The sequence below is a fragment of the Centropristis striata genome, chromosome 8 (genome assembly GCF_030273125.1).
Source record: "Centropristis striata isolate RG_2023a ecotype Rhode Island chromosome 8, C.striata_1.0, whole genome shotgun sequence".
NCBI lineage: Eukaryota > Metazoa > Chordata > Actinopteri > Perciformes > Serranidae > Centropristis > Centropristis striata.
The window spans coordinates 9,999,938-10,013,826 of NC_081524.1; the positions used below are offsets into that span (position 1 = coordinate 9,999,938).

Here is a 13,889-nt window from a genome sequence, read left to right on the forward strand (position 1 = left end):
ATCTGTTCCTCATAGGAGCAGTGGAGAGAGTGAGTGACAGAGGAGTATCCCTCTGTGTGTGATACCAAAAGTGAATGAGCGGGAGAAAGTGTAGTAACTGAACTTATGACAACGATCAGAGGGAGACCGCTGGAGGAAGAGTGATTAAAGATCGACCAAAACACCTTGAGAGGAGTCTCCTATAATTGGTGAGTGGATGGTTGTATGTTGCTGTCTGTATGTTTGTTAGTTGTGAAGTTGGGTCATGCTGCATTCAAAGGGTCGGAAGAAAAATGGGTTCAAAACTGATAAGACATTTATCACAAATACGTTTTCATTATTTGGCAAAATCTTGACGCTTGAAAGGTTTTTTTGACTGTCGTGAATAAATATACTTACAGCTTAATATAAATATTGCAGAGTTAAAAGTGGCGCAACACACTGACAACATCATATATTTAAATGTAATTCAGATAATATGGAGATGCTATTCAAAAGTGATATTGACACATTTAATGCACTTGCATGTGTTTTATGTTGTGCTGATGGCACAGACAGCAGAGGGATTTACACAGGATCAGCATACAATGTTGGTTTTGTCACGTAGATTGATAATCTGACAAAAAATGAATTCCTTTTATTGTCCGATTCAGAACTCTGTCAGACATAATCTGCAAGGTGAAACCATGTTAATCGTCTATGTATCGTGTGTTGTGTGAACTTTAGATTCAAATTTATAACATTTTATTATGAAAAAACTGTGTGTCTTCTACTCTAAAAGCAGAGGAAAGGGTGTGTTAGTTCAGACTGGGCTTGGGCCTTATGCAAAGAAAATCCTCTTTTATGGTAAATGTAATTTTATACTGCTATTGGTGCTGGTTGATACAGAGAAAATCAAATATCACGATATGATAATAATCACTAATGTTAATATACTGATGAAGCGGGCAGAACCAGGAAAAGACAATACTTATATTTTTTCAATATAGATACAATATAGATAGATTGTCCAACCCTTATTGGTGTATATTGTTGGATATTAATGTTTCAAATAACTGGATGAAATAATAGGCATGTCTGTTTTTGGCAAAAACATTCACTTGATTTCCTGGCAAAAATTGAACGAAAAAAATAATTTAAAAATTCAATATTACCATAAATCAATCCTGTTCATTGATTTACATCATTCTCTATTACAGCTTGATATATCTGCAGATACTTAACAGTCAGCTATCATAGTACAGAGCTCTAGGAGGGCACAGACCTCCACCAAGGCCATGCACACTTTTAACAAAACTGAAAAGTAATTTGTGTATTCATCCTGTGATTTGAATTCACTCCAAAATGTAATTGGTCTTCTTTGGCTTATGCTACAACCTTCTACTAAGTTTCATGAAAAACAAAGCCAATAGTAAGACAGTAGTAGAGACAACAATGTGGCAGCATACTGCACAGACACAGTTAGTTTAGTGTTAATTGGCTGGAGAAGGAACACGGAAAATATATAAGAGTCACAGGCCAAAAACAGTCATTTTAATCAAATTAACAACAGCCATGATCTTGTTTTGTTGTTGGAGCGAGAACGCAGGACTTTCAGTTGTAACGTGTCAGGAGCTCTCAGCTGGGGTAAAGATACAAAGAGTCATTGGTAGGACTCAAGTTCATAGAGCCAGTCACACCAAAAACATGCCATCTTTCACTGTCTCCCATTCTCACAACTCTCTCCATCTGCCCCTCCCTCATTCTCATCCCACTATCTGCCCCCCATCCCTTTCTCCATCTCTTATCCAGATGCAAAGAGCAGTCAGTAATCGGATGAGAGCAGATTTGATTCAAAAGGCTTCCCTTTAAAATCTCAGCCAGTAGGATTTAAAACTCACTCTCCTGCCTCGCCTCTTACCCTCCACCACCCCCTTTGCCTCCCCCTCCTCCCCTCCCTCTCCCTCTGCTTCCTCTCCTCTCTGGGTTGTGTTAATGCACTTCACCATCCAGCAAGCCCTAGCAGTCATTTAATCACATGGAACAATGGCAGGGTCCCAGGAACAGAATGGCAAAAGGGTAATAGCACGACTAAAACACTCAAGCATTCATTACAACACTCATTATCGAAGCAATTTACCATCTGGAACAAAGGCCTAAAATCCCCTGTTACTAACTTCAGGGACAATCAGACGTTTAAGTCAGGACACCCATGCTGCCTCTGATGAGGTGTTTGGAGCGCCACACTACTATAAATCAGCACTGTAATTGTATTTTAACACATTTCAGGCCATCTTTTCATTCACTTTAAGCATTACACATAGGTAAAGGATGGTGCCCAGTGGCAAACAATTACAGCAAATCTTTTTCTTTTACAGAGTCACTCCCTCCTTCACTCCCTTCCTCTCCTTTTCACTTCAAACAAATTAGAGGCAAATCCACTTGGTCATGTGTTTTGACAGGGGCACTCATTCAAATAGTGAAAGAGAGAGAGAGAGGTAGAGAGAGATTGCTGCAGGGAGACATACGATAAGATCAACGCAGGTATTCCCTCCTATCAGTTTTCAAGGTAAGATTTAAAAAAAAGGAAATAGCATCATGACAATTTGTTCTTCACAAGAGAGAAAAGTTGTGATATCTGTGTGTGTAGAGTAGGACGATGACGTTGTTGAGGTTGGTAATTGTTATTGTGCAGCTTTACCGTGAAGTTAGTGCCTCTGTAAAATCAGCTTCGTGACTCTGCCTTTTCCACTTGTGCCTTGATTACATTTGTCACACTGTATGAGTTTGTCCATTAGGTGATTGGTTTGCTGCGAAACATTGCTCATTTAATCATGACATTACCAAATTCAATAGCCATCATCAACATTAGGTGAGAGCTCAGTGGAGTGTTAAATGACACCTGTCATCAATGTGAATTTGCTGAAAAGAAGTGAGAGGCGAATGGCTGAGAGCTGCTGACACACTGATGACATTGTTACAGGACATACTGGTTTCTGTGTACATTCAGGGTGAGGATGTAGGTGTCACATCATCCCAAGAGCAAACACTTTCGCTCTTAATGTTTCTCTGGAATATTCATGCAGTCTGCGTGTATGTGTGTGTGTGTGTGTGTGTGTGTGTGTGTGTGTGCATGAATGCACATGTAGGTGTGTTCTGTGGGTTACTGTGTGTGTGTGTGTGTGTGTGTGTGTGTGTGTGTGTGTGTGTGGGTGTGCTCCTGCCTGTTTATGAAAGTTTGCAAACTAGACGAGGGCCAGTTTGACTTGCAAAATAGCACTTACTTGGAGTCGGAAGCTAGGGAGGAATTACAAATTGCTCAGGTAGGTGCAGGTAAAGCTGCAGCTTGAATTGCAAATATTTAAGATTATATCTTGGTGACTAAATTCTTTTAATGTTTGTTTTTTTGTTCTTCTTCATTTCAGGATCATCGGCTTTCCTGCCATCTCTCCCTGTCTCCATTGGTGACAGTGCCTAACAACCATCGCCATGGGTGAAATGGAGCAATTGAGAAAGGAGGCGGACAGTCTCAAAGACCAGATCACTGTCAGTAGGCCCATCCATATCATCTTTAATGAGTTTTTTATCATTATGTCGGGCTGGGTATCTTTAAAAATGTTCATACTGATAATTTGACTTTGATACCGGCTCCTGGATGATTTTTTCGATACCAATTTTCTAAAATCCTAAAAGAAATTATAACATTCAGCATTATGGTACAAATCTTTACTGTGTTTTTCAGTACTTTTATAGATATGCAATGCATTTATTGTCAAGCCTCGGCTTTGTACGAAACCTGCATTTCTCTAAGATGTGTAACAGCAGATCACCAAAATGATTAGATCTTGGTACAAGCATGCTGCATGCTTATTTGCTCATTGACACTTAGGTACTGAAATTAAGTATTGAATGACAAGGATTTTCTTTAATACTCAAGTCGAAGCAATTCAGTCTGTGCCATAAAAGCATCAAAGTTCCGACCCAGCCCTATCATTACATGACTTTGTTTTTCACTTTGTCCTGAAGACATTTCTTCCCCAAGTATCTATAAATTATTCATAAACACATCTTAGATCAATACTGGCAGTAACCTGACTACTGTCGTGTTTTTGTGTCTGCTCTCCAGGCAGCTCGTAAGGGGGTGCAGGACACCACGCTGCAGGAAGCAGCAGCTGGGATCAGCGTGGTGGGGCGTGTCCAGTTGAAGACCAGAAAAACACTACGGGGTCACCTTGCCAAGATCTACGCTATGCACTGGGGCGCTGACTCCACGTAAATACCAAACATGTTGTACACAAATTGAAAGAGCACCTGCTGTTTAATTTCACAGCCAGGATCTGAGAGGCTTCGATTTAATTTAGCACCAAATTAGAGTGAGGAGAACCAATAAATTCTGATTGGGAAATTAGATCTGTAACTGGATGATTTATTAGAAACAAGCCTGATGTTGTTGTGGTTGTTATTTTAGCTTACAGTGCAGGCCAAAAGTTTGGACACACCTTCTCATTCAATGTTTTTCCTTTATTTTCATGACTATTGACATTGTAAATTCATCAAAACTATTAATGAACACATGTGGAATTATGTACTTAACAAAAAAGTGTGAAATAACTGAAAACATGTCTTATATTCTAGTAAGCAAAGGGTGGCTACTTTGAGGAATCTAAAATACAAGACATGTTTTCAGTTATTTCACACTTTTTTTGTTAAGTACATAATTCCATATGTGTTTATTCATAGTTTTGATGCCTTCAGTGAGAATCTACAATGTAAATAGTCATGAAAATAAAGAAAAACGCATTGAATGAGATGGGTGTGTCCAAACTTTTGGCCTGTACTGTATATAATATGTCTTTATTCTTTCTCTGTTCTTGTTTTTTAAATTGCTGTTATTGTCACTCCAGGCTGTGTGTCAGTGCCTCACAAGATGGAAAACTCATAGTGTGGGACAGCATCACAACCAACAAGGTAGGAAAGAGTTGATGAGATGTGTATCATAATTACAGTGATGGTAGATGAGGCCAAATGAACACCACATGAAGCCAAAAATGTGCTCTCCAACTTAAAACTGAGCCAGCAGTAACTGGAACCAACCATGCAGAGTACATTCACCCTCAAACACACAAACAGCTTCACTTTTAAACGCCTCATAAAACCTCATTTCACCTTCAGATTCAGTGATAGAAGTGTATTTGAGTCCCACCTGTCTCCTGTGTGTCTCCAGGTGAATGCCATCCCCCTCAAGTCCTCGTGGGTGATGACTTGCGCCTATGCACCTTCGGGGAACCTCGTGGCTTGTGGCGGTCTGGACAACATGTGCTCCATCTACAACCTCAAGGGAAAAGACGGAAACGTCAAGGTCATGCGTGAGCTGGCGGCACACACAGGTGGGACGAGACACATCTCTTAACCCTCTGGAGTCCATCTATTTATTGAAAATACACATGTTTTATTTACAGTAATAACTTTATTTATATATGATATGTAGACAAGCTCAAAAAGCCAGTTGAAAGTTCAATCATAGGAGCTTTCAGTGTGCTATTTATTTTTCTAGGACATTTTTAAATTGTGAATTTTCTTTCTACAATGAAAACTATTACTATTTTTAATTAACATGCAAACAGACTGTTTTATAGTTTTATTATTTATTATTTTTTCTGCTGTTTTTGTGTCTATTAATGTTTTTTTTTTTTAAATGGTACTTTTCCATAGACACCTGTATCTTTTGTTTGTATTTTTTTCGGTTCCTGGCAGCTTTATACTTTGTTATTTAAAATAAAATGAAAAATCTGACTGATAACCAAGTTTGTGTCAAGAAAAAGGAGCCATGCGTGTGATGTAAGGACAGACTGAAAGATGCTAAACACAGACAGAAACGAATGCATAGGGAGTTGAACATTTTGAACCAAAATCTCCTGGACTTCACAAGTTTAAAGTCACTGATGCTCTCAACTTGACTGAATTTTTTGGAACTTTTATTTACTTACACTGAGTCTTCAGGCTGCTCACATGGTATTTCTTTGGTTGCCCAGGCTACCTGTCCTGCTGCCGTTTCCTCAGTGACAGTGAGATCATCACCAGCTCTGGAGACTGCACTTGGTAAGAATAAAGTATAATTAAGAGAGACACTGCAGGCAAAAACATTTTTTTCCATGCACTGGTCAATTTTCAAAATGTTTGTCTATTTTCTTTCAGACTAGTGGAAAGAAAACATCCAAAATATAGATTTAGGTGTTTATGTTACTGCACTTTGCCTGCTTGCATCTGTAGATTTCTCCTAAATTCGCCAAAAATGAGCATTAGATAATGTCTCATTTGCATATTTAAACATGTCTAAATGTAAGTTATCAACTGGGGAAGTTTCATGATATCATGATAATTACATTTTTTACCTTATTCACCTATAGTGTCTCCACTAAAAACAAAAATAACTTTTGTCTTTTGTGTATCACCTTCTAGCGTACTATGGGACATTGAGACAGGGACCCAAAAGACCGTCTTTGCAGGACACCAGGGAGACTGCATGTCCCTGGCTGTGTCCCCAGACTTCAAGTTTTTCATCTCAGGGGCGTGTGACTTCACGGCCAAGCTGTGGGACATCAGGGAGGCCCAATGCAGACAGACCTTTGGAGGCCACGAGAGTGACATCAACGCAATTGGGGTGAGGATGATGAGGATGTCCTCCTCGCGTCTGTGTCAGAGCTCTGCCTCTTTCTTCTTTTTTGCTCAAAGGAGTTTCTAATCTCTCTCTTCCAGTTCTTCCCTAATGGTAACGCAGTGATAACAGGCTCGGATGACGCCACCTGTAAGCTGTACGACCTGCGAGCCGACCAGGACCTCATCACCTACCAGGACTCCAGCATCATGTGCGGGGTGACCTCCCTGGCCCCCTCCTTGTCTGGACGCCTCCTACTGGCCGGCTACGACGACTTCAATGTCAACATCTGGGACGCACTTAAATCGGAGAGAGTGGGTGAGTACAGGTGGAAAAAAGAGATGATAAAGAACCAGCATCCGAATTTGGAAACTGATTTTAAAGATGGACTATGCTGGACAACCCTATAGGTCGTTTGTACAGCAGTTTAGAATGAACCATATTTTAGTTTGTCTTTAGCAGCCGCCTGTGACTGTAGTAATTATGAAGGACGCCAAGGTGGAAGTGCCGTTTCAGTGAGTGTAAAAGTAAAGGCAAAAGCAAGGATATGGAGTTTAAAGAGCGACAAAGCTCACTTAGGGTGGCCATGTGTGAGTTGTTGTGGGTGGGTCCAACAAACAAAGGATTTTGACTGAGGACTCCGTCATTCTTCTCCGTGTGAGACCAAAAGTACATATTGTTATTTGAAGTTACATAACTTCCAGGCACAGCAACGTCACTACATCATCACACTTTGTCGCCAATGTGACTACCTCACTTCTAATAGGTATATTTTCCATGGTAGTCAATCTATTTTACTCTTTTAAAAATCTAACCAGAAGCAAGTAGTTTTGTTGTCTAAATCAACTTTCACAATGTTGACAATGTGCTTAAAATGTGGCTTTTAAGTTTACGTACAAGGATGGGTGGATTTCTGCCCCCGACGCTGCTGGGGGTTGTATTTGAGGGTAGAAAACAAACAACCGACGTGGTTGTAAGGTTTAGAGGACTTGTTGAAAACAATGTACGGACTCATACAAAGATAATCCTTCTCAATCATCACTTATGACCCACTAGAAGTGTGTGGTGGTGTCTGTCTGTGCAGAAACGCTGACCTCTGCTTGTATTTTCTCTTTTGTTTTTATTTTGCCGTGTTCATGACATCCCTAGTGTCACCATGAAACAACACAATTAACACAACACTAAAGAAATGCAAATATAGCAAGGCTTAACAGCAACCAGACAAAACTTGCTCCAAAACGAGTCTGCATCTTGGGTTTGTTTGCTGTAAGGGAGGGGCCAAGTTTCACTGATGCATTTACAAACAGAAAGAAAAAATCCTGCATAGTATGCCTTTAAAGCACCTAAAACCTCCAGTTTTAAACTCCAGATATGAGGTGAAGTTTTCTGCATCTGAGTCATGTCAGTGCCAATATCTAGTGGCACTTTCGTCAGCTTACATAACCCTTTTTCTTCTGTGCTGTCATCCAGGAGTGCTGGCTGGTCACGACAACAGAGTGAGCTGCATCGGAGTGTCCTCAGATGGGATGGCGTGTTGCACAGGATCCTGGGACAGCTTCCTCAAGATATGGAACTGAGGCTGTTCCTCATCAGCGAGCAGAGAGAGAGAGCAGCCTGGGAGAAAGTGAAGAAGATAAAAAAAAGAAATTGGAGTTTGAGGGAGGGGATGAGAGACGAGGAGCCGCATAGGGTGAGAAGAGGGTATTTTAATTGTGCCAAGTCCTATCTAATGTTGGAGAGGGGTTTAATGTGAAGATTTTCTCCTCTCACATTGCGCTCTCACCTTCTCTTCTCACGTTATGGGGGAATTTAGGGGTGGGACAAAGGGGTGGGGGTCTCAGTAAAGGATCATTCCTCTAAATAGTTTATTATATTGCGGTTAAAATAACATATGCACATTTATCGCAGCAATTCAGAGGTCACCCAATGAGAACAGTTGCCAAATGGAAATGGTAGCACACTGGATGAGATGGAATTGAATACGTGTCAAGTTACGGCCTGTGTAGGTTCACAGTAGCTATACTAATATGCTGTGTTTTATATCAAAGCATAAGTTATGTCATATGAGTAATATGAGCATTTTTTTTGTTGTTTGTTCTTAGTTTTTGGTAGATTCCCTAGATGCTTATACTTCATTTTCTAACTTTATTTAAAATGGAGTTCTAGTTTGCAGATGTCTACATTAGTGTTTGAGTTGTTTTGTATGTGATTGATGGATGATATTTACCAGGATTTTGGGGTCTTACCATTTGGTCTAACCCCCCTCCCCTCCTGTAGCTAGACCTGAAAAGTGCTTTGGGTAAACTGTTGAACTGACAGATGGGATAATAAAATGGTTTTCATGGTTCACTAAGCACTTACAAAAAAAGATGACCCCATTTGTCTCAGGACAGGAGGACGTTTTGTACGAGTGCTACATGGATGATAACGGCTATTGTGTGCATATGAGAAATACATCTGAATCTGTATGTGACCGCTTATTTTTTTCCTCTGCATGGTACAAAATACACTACGAGGACAGTTTGTGTACATACAGAAAAAAACGTGTCTAAATTCTGACTAGACTTTGGACGGCCTCTTTTCCAGCACTGGATACACACTGCGAAGTAAAGCAATACCTTTCTTAAAGACTGTCTAATAAACATGGGATTCTGCAATACACAAGTCTTTAGTGTTGATTTCTGATATGCTGCATTTAGTGATCTTGTTTATAACATGTCAAAGTACAAATTCAAGGACTTATATTAGAGTTTTATCCACTTTATATTGGTAAATATACTTTTTTACTGCGCAACATGTCTGACCGCTTTAGTTACTTTTCAGTTTTTAATCCCCTTCCTGTGCAGTGAAAACCACACAACTCCAAATTTGGTGAATTTGAACTTTTTTTGATAAGGGAACACTTTATCCTTCATTTAATGTGTTGAGAAAATCCTCCAACTTCTTAAGCTAAATAAACTATTTTAAACCCCTCTTGGAACAGCTGGAAAAGTCATCTTCACAAAGCTGAAAACGGCTCCATAAATAGCTGACTTCTTGGAGAGACAAACATACGATTCTTAAAGAATATGATGCATTATAGGAGGTAAAATGAGCACAACCGTAAACAACTACAGCAGAAAAATGCAACATACAGATTAATGCAACAACAGTATTAATCCAAAAGCAGTTATAATAGTAAAACACTGACACTTTTGTAAGGTTTTGAATGCAGGATTTTTTCTTGTAGTTTCTTCTTCCACCACTGGATGTTGGCGTGATGATTTATCACTCAAATGTATCTTCATTGTGAAAAACCTCCAGTACACAAATAAGTTGAGATTGAAATGTTAGTTAATTTACAGGCTCCCTCTAGTGTTTAGTACTAAAGCTTCATTACAAACTGTTCTCTAAAAGAGGAAATGAAGAGGCAAAATTTTAAAAACCCAACTGACAGTTGAATGAAAAATTAGAGCTAGTACTTTTTGTGCTTTTATTATAAAAGTTAAGTTTGACAATTTACAAGTCAAAAAATGTAGCGCAGAAAAAAACAAGGAAACCACAAGAGAAAGAAAATACCCAAACTAGTTGGTCAAAGTAGTCAATATCAAAGATTTAAAGCTCAAGTAATAATGCAAATACTTTTATTTATATTTACAAGAAGACAAAACAGGATAGAAAACTGCAATGATAAAAGGAATATACACAAGCGGAAAAAAAAGTTGAAGAAATGCTGTACACATAAAAGCCTGTTCCAAAAGATATAAAAATGGCAGGATTCTGTACACGTCGCTGCAGTGAATCATCTGTTCTCCTGATCCAGAGACACTGCCAGCACTCTGCGGTCCATTTGCCCAATCCTCTGCTTATCTGGGGTGGACACCTTCAGCTTCATCTGGAAAGTGGAGAGCACACACACATCACTTCAGCAGTTGATTTACGGTCTGTGTTGGAATTCACTTTAGGGCCGTTAAATTACTAAACATCACCTGAGAAAGTCAATATAGGTTTAAATACAATAGGGACAGCAACATGTGCATACCAAAAAAAATAAATGTAACATATGTTGCATCAATGATGTTTAAATATTGATATGGTCAGAAGAGAGAGAGTTCAAACAACCCTTCAATATCACAAGAGGAAATTGCAAAATTCATTCAACTGACAAAAAAAAAAAAAGATTCTTAAGAGGCAAAGTATCTCAGCTTCTTTGAGGTGGACAGAAAATTACACAGCAAAACTGAAAGACATTTACCTCAATATGTGACACATCATGGTAGGACACTGTAATCCTTACAACTCATACAGTAGTAATGCTTTTATTCTTAAATGTCACAATTTCATTCTTAAGCTGATATAACTGTATAAGTCCATATAAAAGGCTGATGCCTGGCTGCCAGCCAGTCAACCACATCTAAAAGTCCGTGTTGAGCCATATGTAGGTATCTCCAGCAGTGAGTGCATGCTTGTATGAATTACCTGAGTACGCTGCTCTCTGGGTGAGTTGGTGCCCTTCAGGATCTGCAGCGGGGAGCGCCCTTCTGTACCTTGAAAAGAAAAGAAATGTCAAGCAACAACATCTTTTAATCAACAAAAATAGAAGCCACACACTGTCTACACACCTTTTTGCTTCAGTTTCCCAGACTGTCTTTTGTTTTCATTGGTGATTTTCCTCGTGGCCACACGGACAGCAAGAGGAGAAGAGCCTCCCTTTCCACCATGTGCTTGTCTAGCTTTTTGCCCAGTGGCGCCAAAACCTTTTCCCAACCACTGTGGTTTGAACACCACCTGACTGGGGCTCTTTGAGTCGAAGGAGGGGCAGCGGATGCCGGTGCTGGGCGGTGGCTGCTCTGGGCTGGGGACGGTGGGCGGCTCTGGCGCGGAAGGCAGAGAAGATTCTTCAACAAGCTTCTGGGTTTCCTCAGAAGAAGGCTCTGCTTCCTCTGACGGAGCAGGGGAACCCTCTGAATCAGTGGGGAGGGAAGGCTCAATGGGAGACGCTGGTTCAACAGTGACAACAGGAATGGCATAAGAATGATCCACACCGTCACTCAATATCTCCACTTCCACACTGGGCTCTGGGGATGAAGTACTGTCACAGTGCACCTCAGCAAAGATCTGGGATGAGGTCGCTCCCTCGTGGTAGGTTATCAGGCTCATGCTCAGCCTCTTGTGAAGAGGAGACTCTCTTGCTTCTTCCGCCTCCTCTAAGCTAATGTCTGGCTCGGTTTCCAACTCCACCTCCACTTGGGGCTCCTCAAGAAGCACAAAGGGGCTCGAGTTAGCCACACTTTCCATAGGGGGCCGGACAGGGGTGGACAGGAGGTTAGCATGCTCAGCCATGGAGCCAAAGTCCTTGGAACGCGGAGACGTCAGGAGGGGCTCAGAGGAAGCCAGCTCTTCACGCTCAAAGACTTCCTCCTCCTCTACAGCATCACTGAAGCATTTCTGAGAGGCTGCAGGAACTTTGGCTTCAGTTTCACTGTGCAAAAGCATGCCCAGACGGCGGGCAAAGGACCCAACTGTCGCTGTAGGGACAAAATGAAGGAACTTCATGTTACAGGACATTTTGCAAATGAATAAAAAAAAACAAGCTGCAAGTTTTTCTTGACTGGATAGTTACCTCTCATGACTTCTCTGACAGGGGTGCGACTAATGCCAATAGTAGGTGAGCGGGGATCCGTGAATGCCAGAGGACATTCAGTTTTGGACACACCGACCTAGAAGAATATGAGACATTGTTTTTTTAAACATTTCTGCTGATAAAGTTTACACCATGTCTTGTAGCAAGTCAGACAGGTAACCTACCTGAATGGGTGTACGACTGATTGCAGTTGATGGCGAGCGTGGATCTATCAGATCACTGACTCGACTGTTTTTGATTGCTGGTTCTGGTTTTATTGGTGCACAAACAACCATCTTGCTCTCACTGGATCCCATGATGCTTATTCTAAGCTACCTGGCTCATAGGTAAAGAGAACATAAGAGAATGCAGTTTTATTGTTTACCAGAACAAAGTAATAAAAGCAACTCATATATACAAATACAGGAAAAACATATTTGAGTATAAAAGTCAGTTAAACTAGTATAAAATGCAGGTATGTAATTTTAAATTAGGACTTAATAAATGTTGTCATGACTGTTGTCATTTGTAAATAAAATGCCACCAGCCATTTCCATACAAAGAAATTATATGAGTGCCTGTAAACCAAGATACATGATCTTCAATTAACCTTGATTTAACCTCGTATGACATTGATACATAGCATGTTTTTAATTGAACATAAGTTGTTTACAACTTGCAATACTACGTCTATGTATAATACGTCTATGCTAACGATTAAACATACATTTCATATTGCAGTTAGCTCAAGACGTGGCTAGCAACAACAACCTAGCTCAGCTAAGGTCAGTTCGCGTTATTTTCCCTATCTTATTCTTAAAATAAGACCAAACTTTAACGCTGTAATAGTAACGTTTTAACCGGAACAAGTTTAATAAAGTTCAGACTACTCTCGTTTTCATCAACCGAGTATCATATTTATAATCTCCGGCTTACCTTCTACGAGACAAAGACAGTTGATCAGGCGTGTTGCTAATTCTCTTTTCACTTATTCTTCACTTGTGATAAACACGGGAAACACACGACTTTTAAAACATTTAAATGGCGCGGTGGAGTACATGTTATTTTTGAACGAGCCAATCAGCGTGCGCGTCCTCTCCGCCTCCTCGACGCTGATTGGCTTAGAGCACGGGGTTCTAGAACAGGGTGTGGTGTCTTGCAGATAACGCATTTGAAATTTTGAATGAAAGCATTCTTTGTTTTTGTCACATGTGGAGAAAAATTAAATGTTCCGTTGGAACAATACTTCATAACCAAATTGCTTAAGGGAATATTATATTTTGAAAAGTGGCACATTTAGGGAAAATCAGGCTGAACAAAGCACAATAATTTATCATGAATTCCTATATTTTCAGCAGAAATGCTTCTTTAAAAAGATGTACTTTTACTTTCTAACAGTAATGGGCTTAATTACGGAGGCTGGAGCGTCCCATCAGAATAATACAAAATAATATCAGAATAATATAACTTACATTTGCATGAAGGAAATGCAATAAAGTAAATACATATAATGAAGTTTGATGAAGTTTATAATTACGCCCACTTATGCTGTCTCTAAAGTTACTGAAAAATGAAAAAAATTTGAACGGAGAAAAAAAGTATTTATTTATTCTATTTAATTATCTACCATTTTAAGACATTTTTCTGCTCATGCATCATGCAGTGCTCATGCAG

General features: G+C 39.9%; 2 protein-coding genes across 2 annotated transcripts; one reads left to right on the forward strand and one right to left on the reverse strand.

The window, feature by feature from the left end:
- The first annotated feature begins 86 nt into the window (after positions 1 to 86).
- On the forward strand, positions 87 to 8,394 carry gnb3a (guanine nucleotide binding protein (G protein), beta polypeptide 3a). The gene is made up of 9 exons (XM_059339602.1): positions 87 to 188; positions 3,384 to 3,504; positions 4,085 to 4,230; positions 4,863 to 4,926; positions 5,183 to 5,345; positions 5,991 to 6,057; positions 6,418 to 6,619; positions 6,715 to 6,931; positions 8,084 to 8,394. Exons 2-9 carry the CDS (start codon positions 3,448 to 3,450, stop codon positions 8,188 to 8,190), a joined length of 1,023 nt encoding a protein of 340 aa, XP_059195585.1. The 5' UTR covers positions 87 to 188; positions 3,384 to 3,447; the 3' UTR covers positions 8,191 to 8,394.
- A 1,677-nt stretch (positions 8,395 to 10,071) lies between these two features.
- On the reverse strand, positions 10,072 to 13,303 carry cdca3 (cell division cycle associated 3). Its single transcript, XM_059339547.1, has 6 exons — positions 13,152 to 13,303; positions 12,401 to 12,551; positions 12,216 to 12,312; positions 11,215 to 12,120; positions 11,072 to 11,139; positions 10,072 to 10,487 (listed from the first exon to the last, which is right to left on the reverse strand). The coding sequence occupies exons 2-6, from the start codon at positions 12,530 to 12,532 to the stop codon at positions 10,395 to 10,397; spliced, it is 1,296 nt and encodes a 431-aa protein (XP_059195530.1). The 5' UTR covers positions 12,533 to 12,551; positions 13,152 to 13,303; the 3' UTR covers positions 10,072 to 10,394.
- Between the last annotated feature and the right edge of the window lie 586 nt (positions 13,304 to 13,889).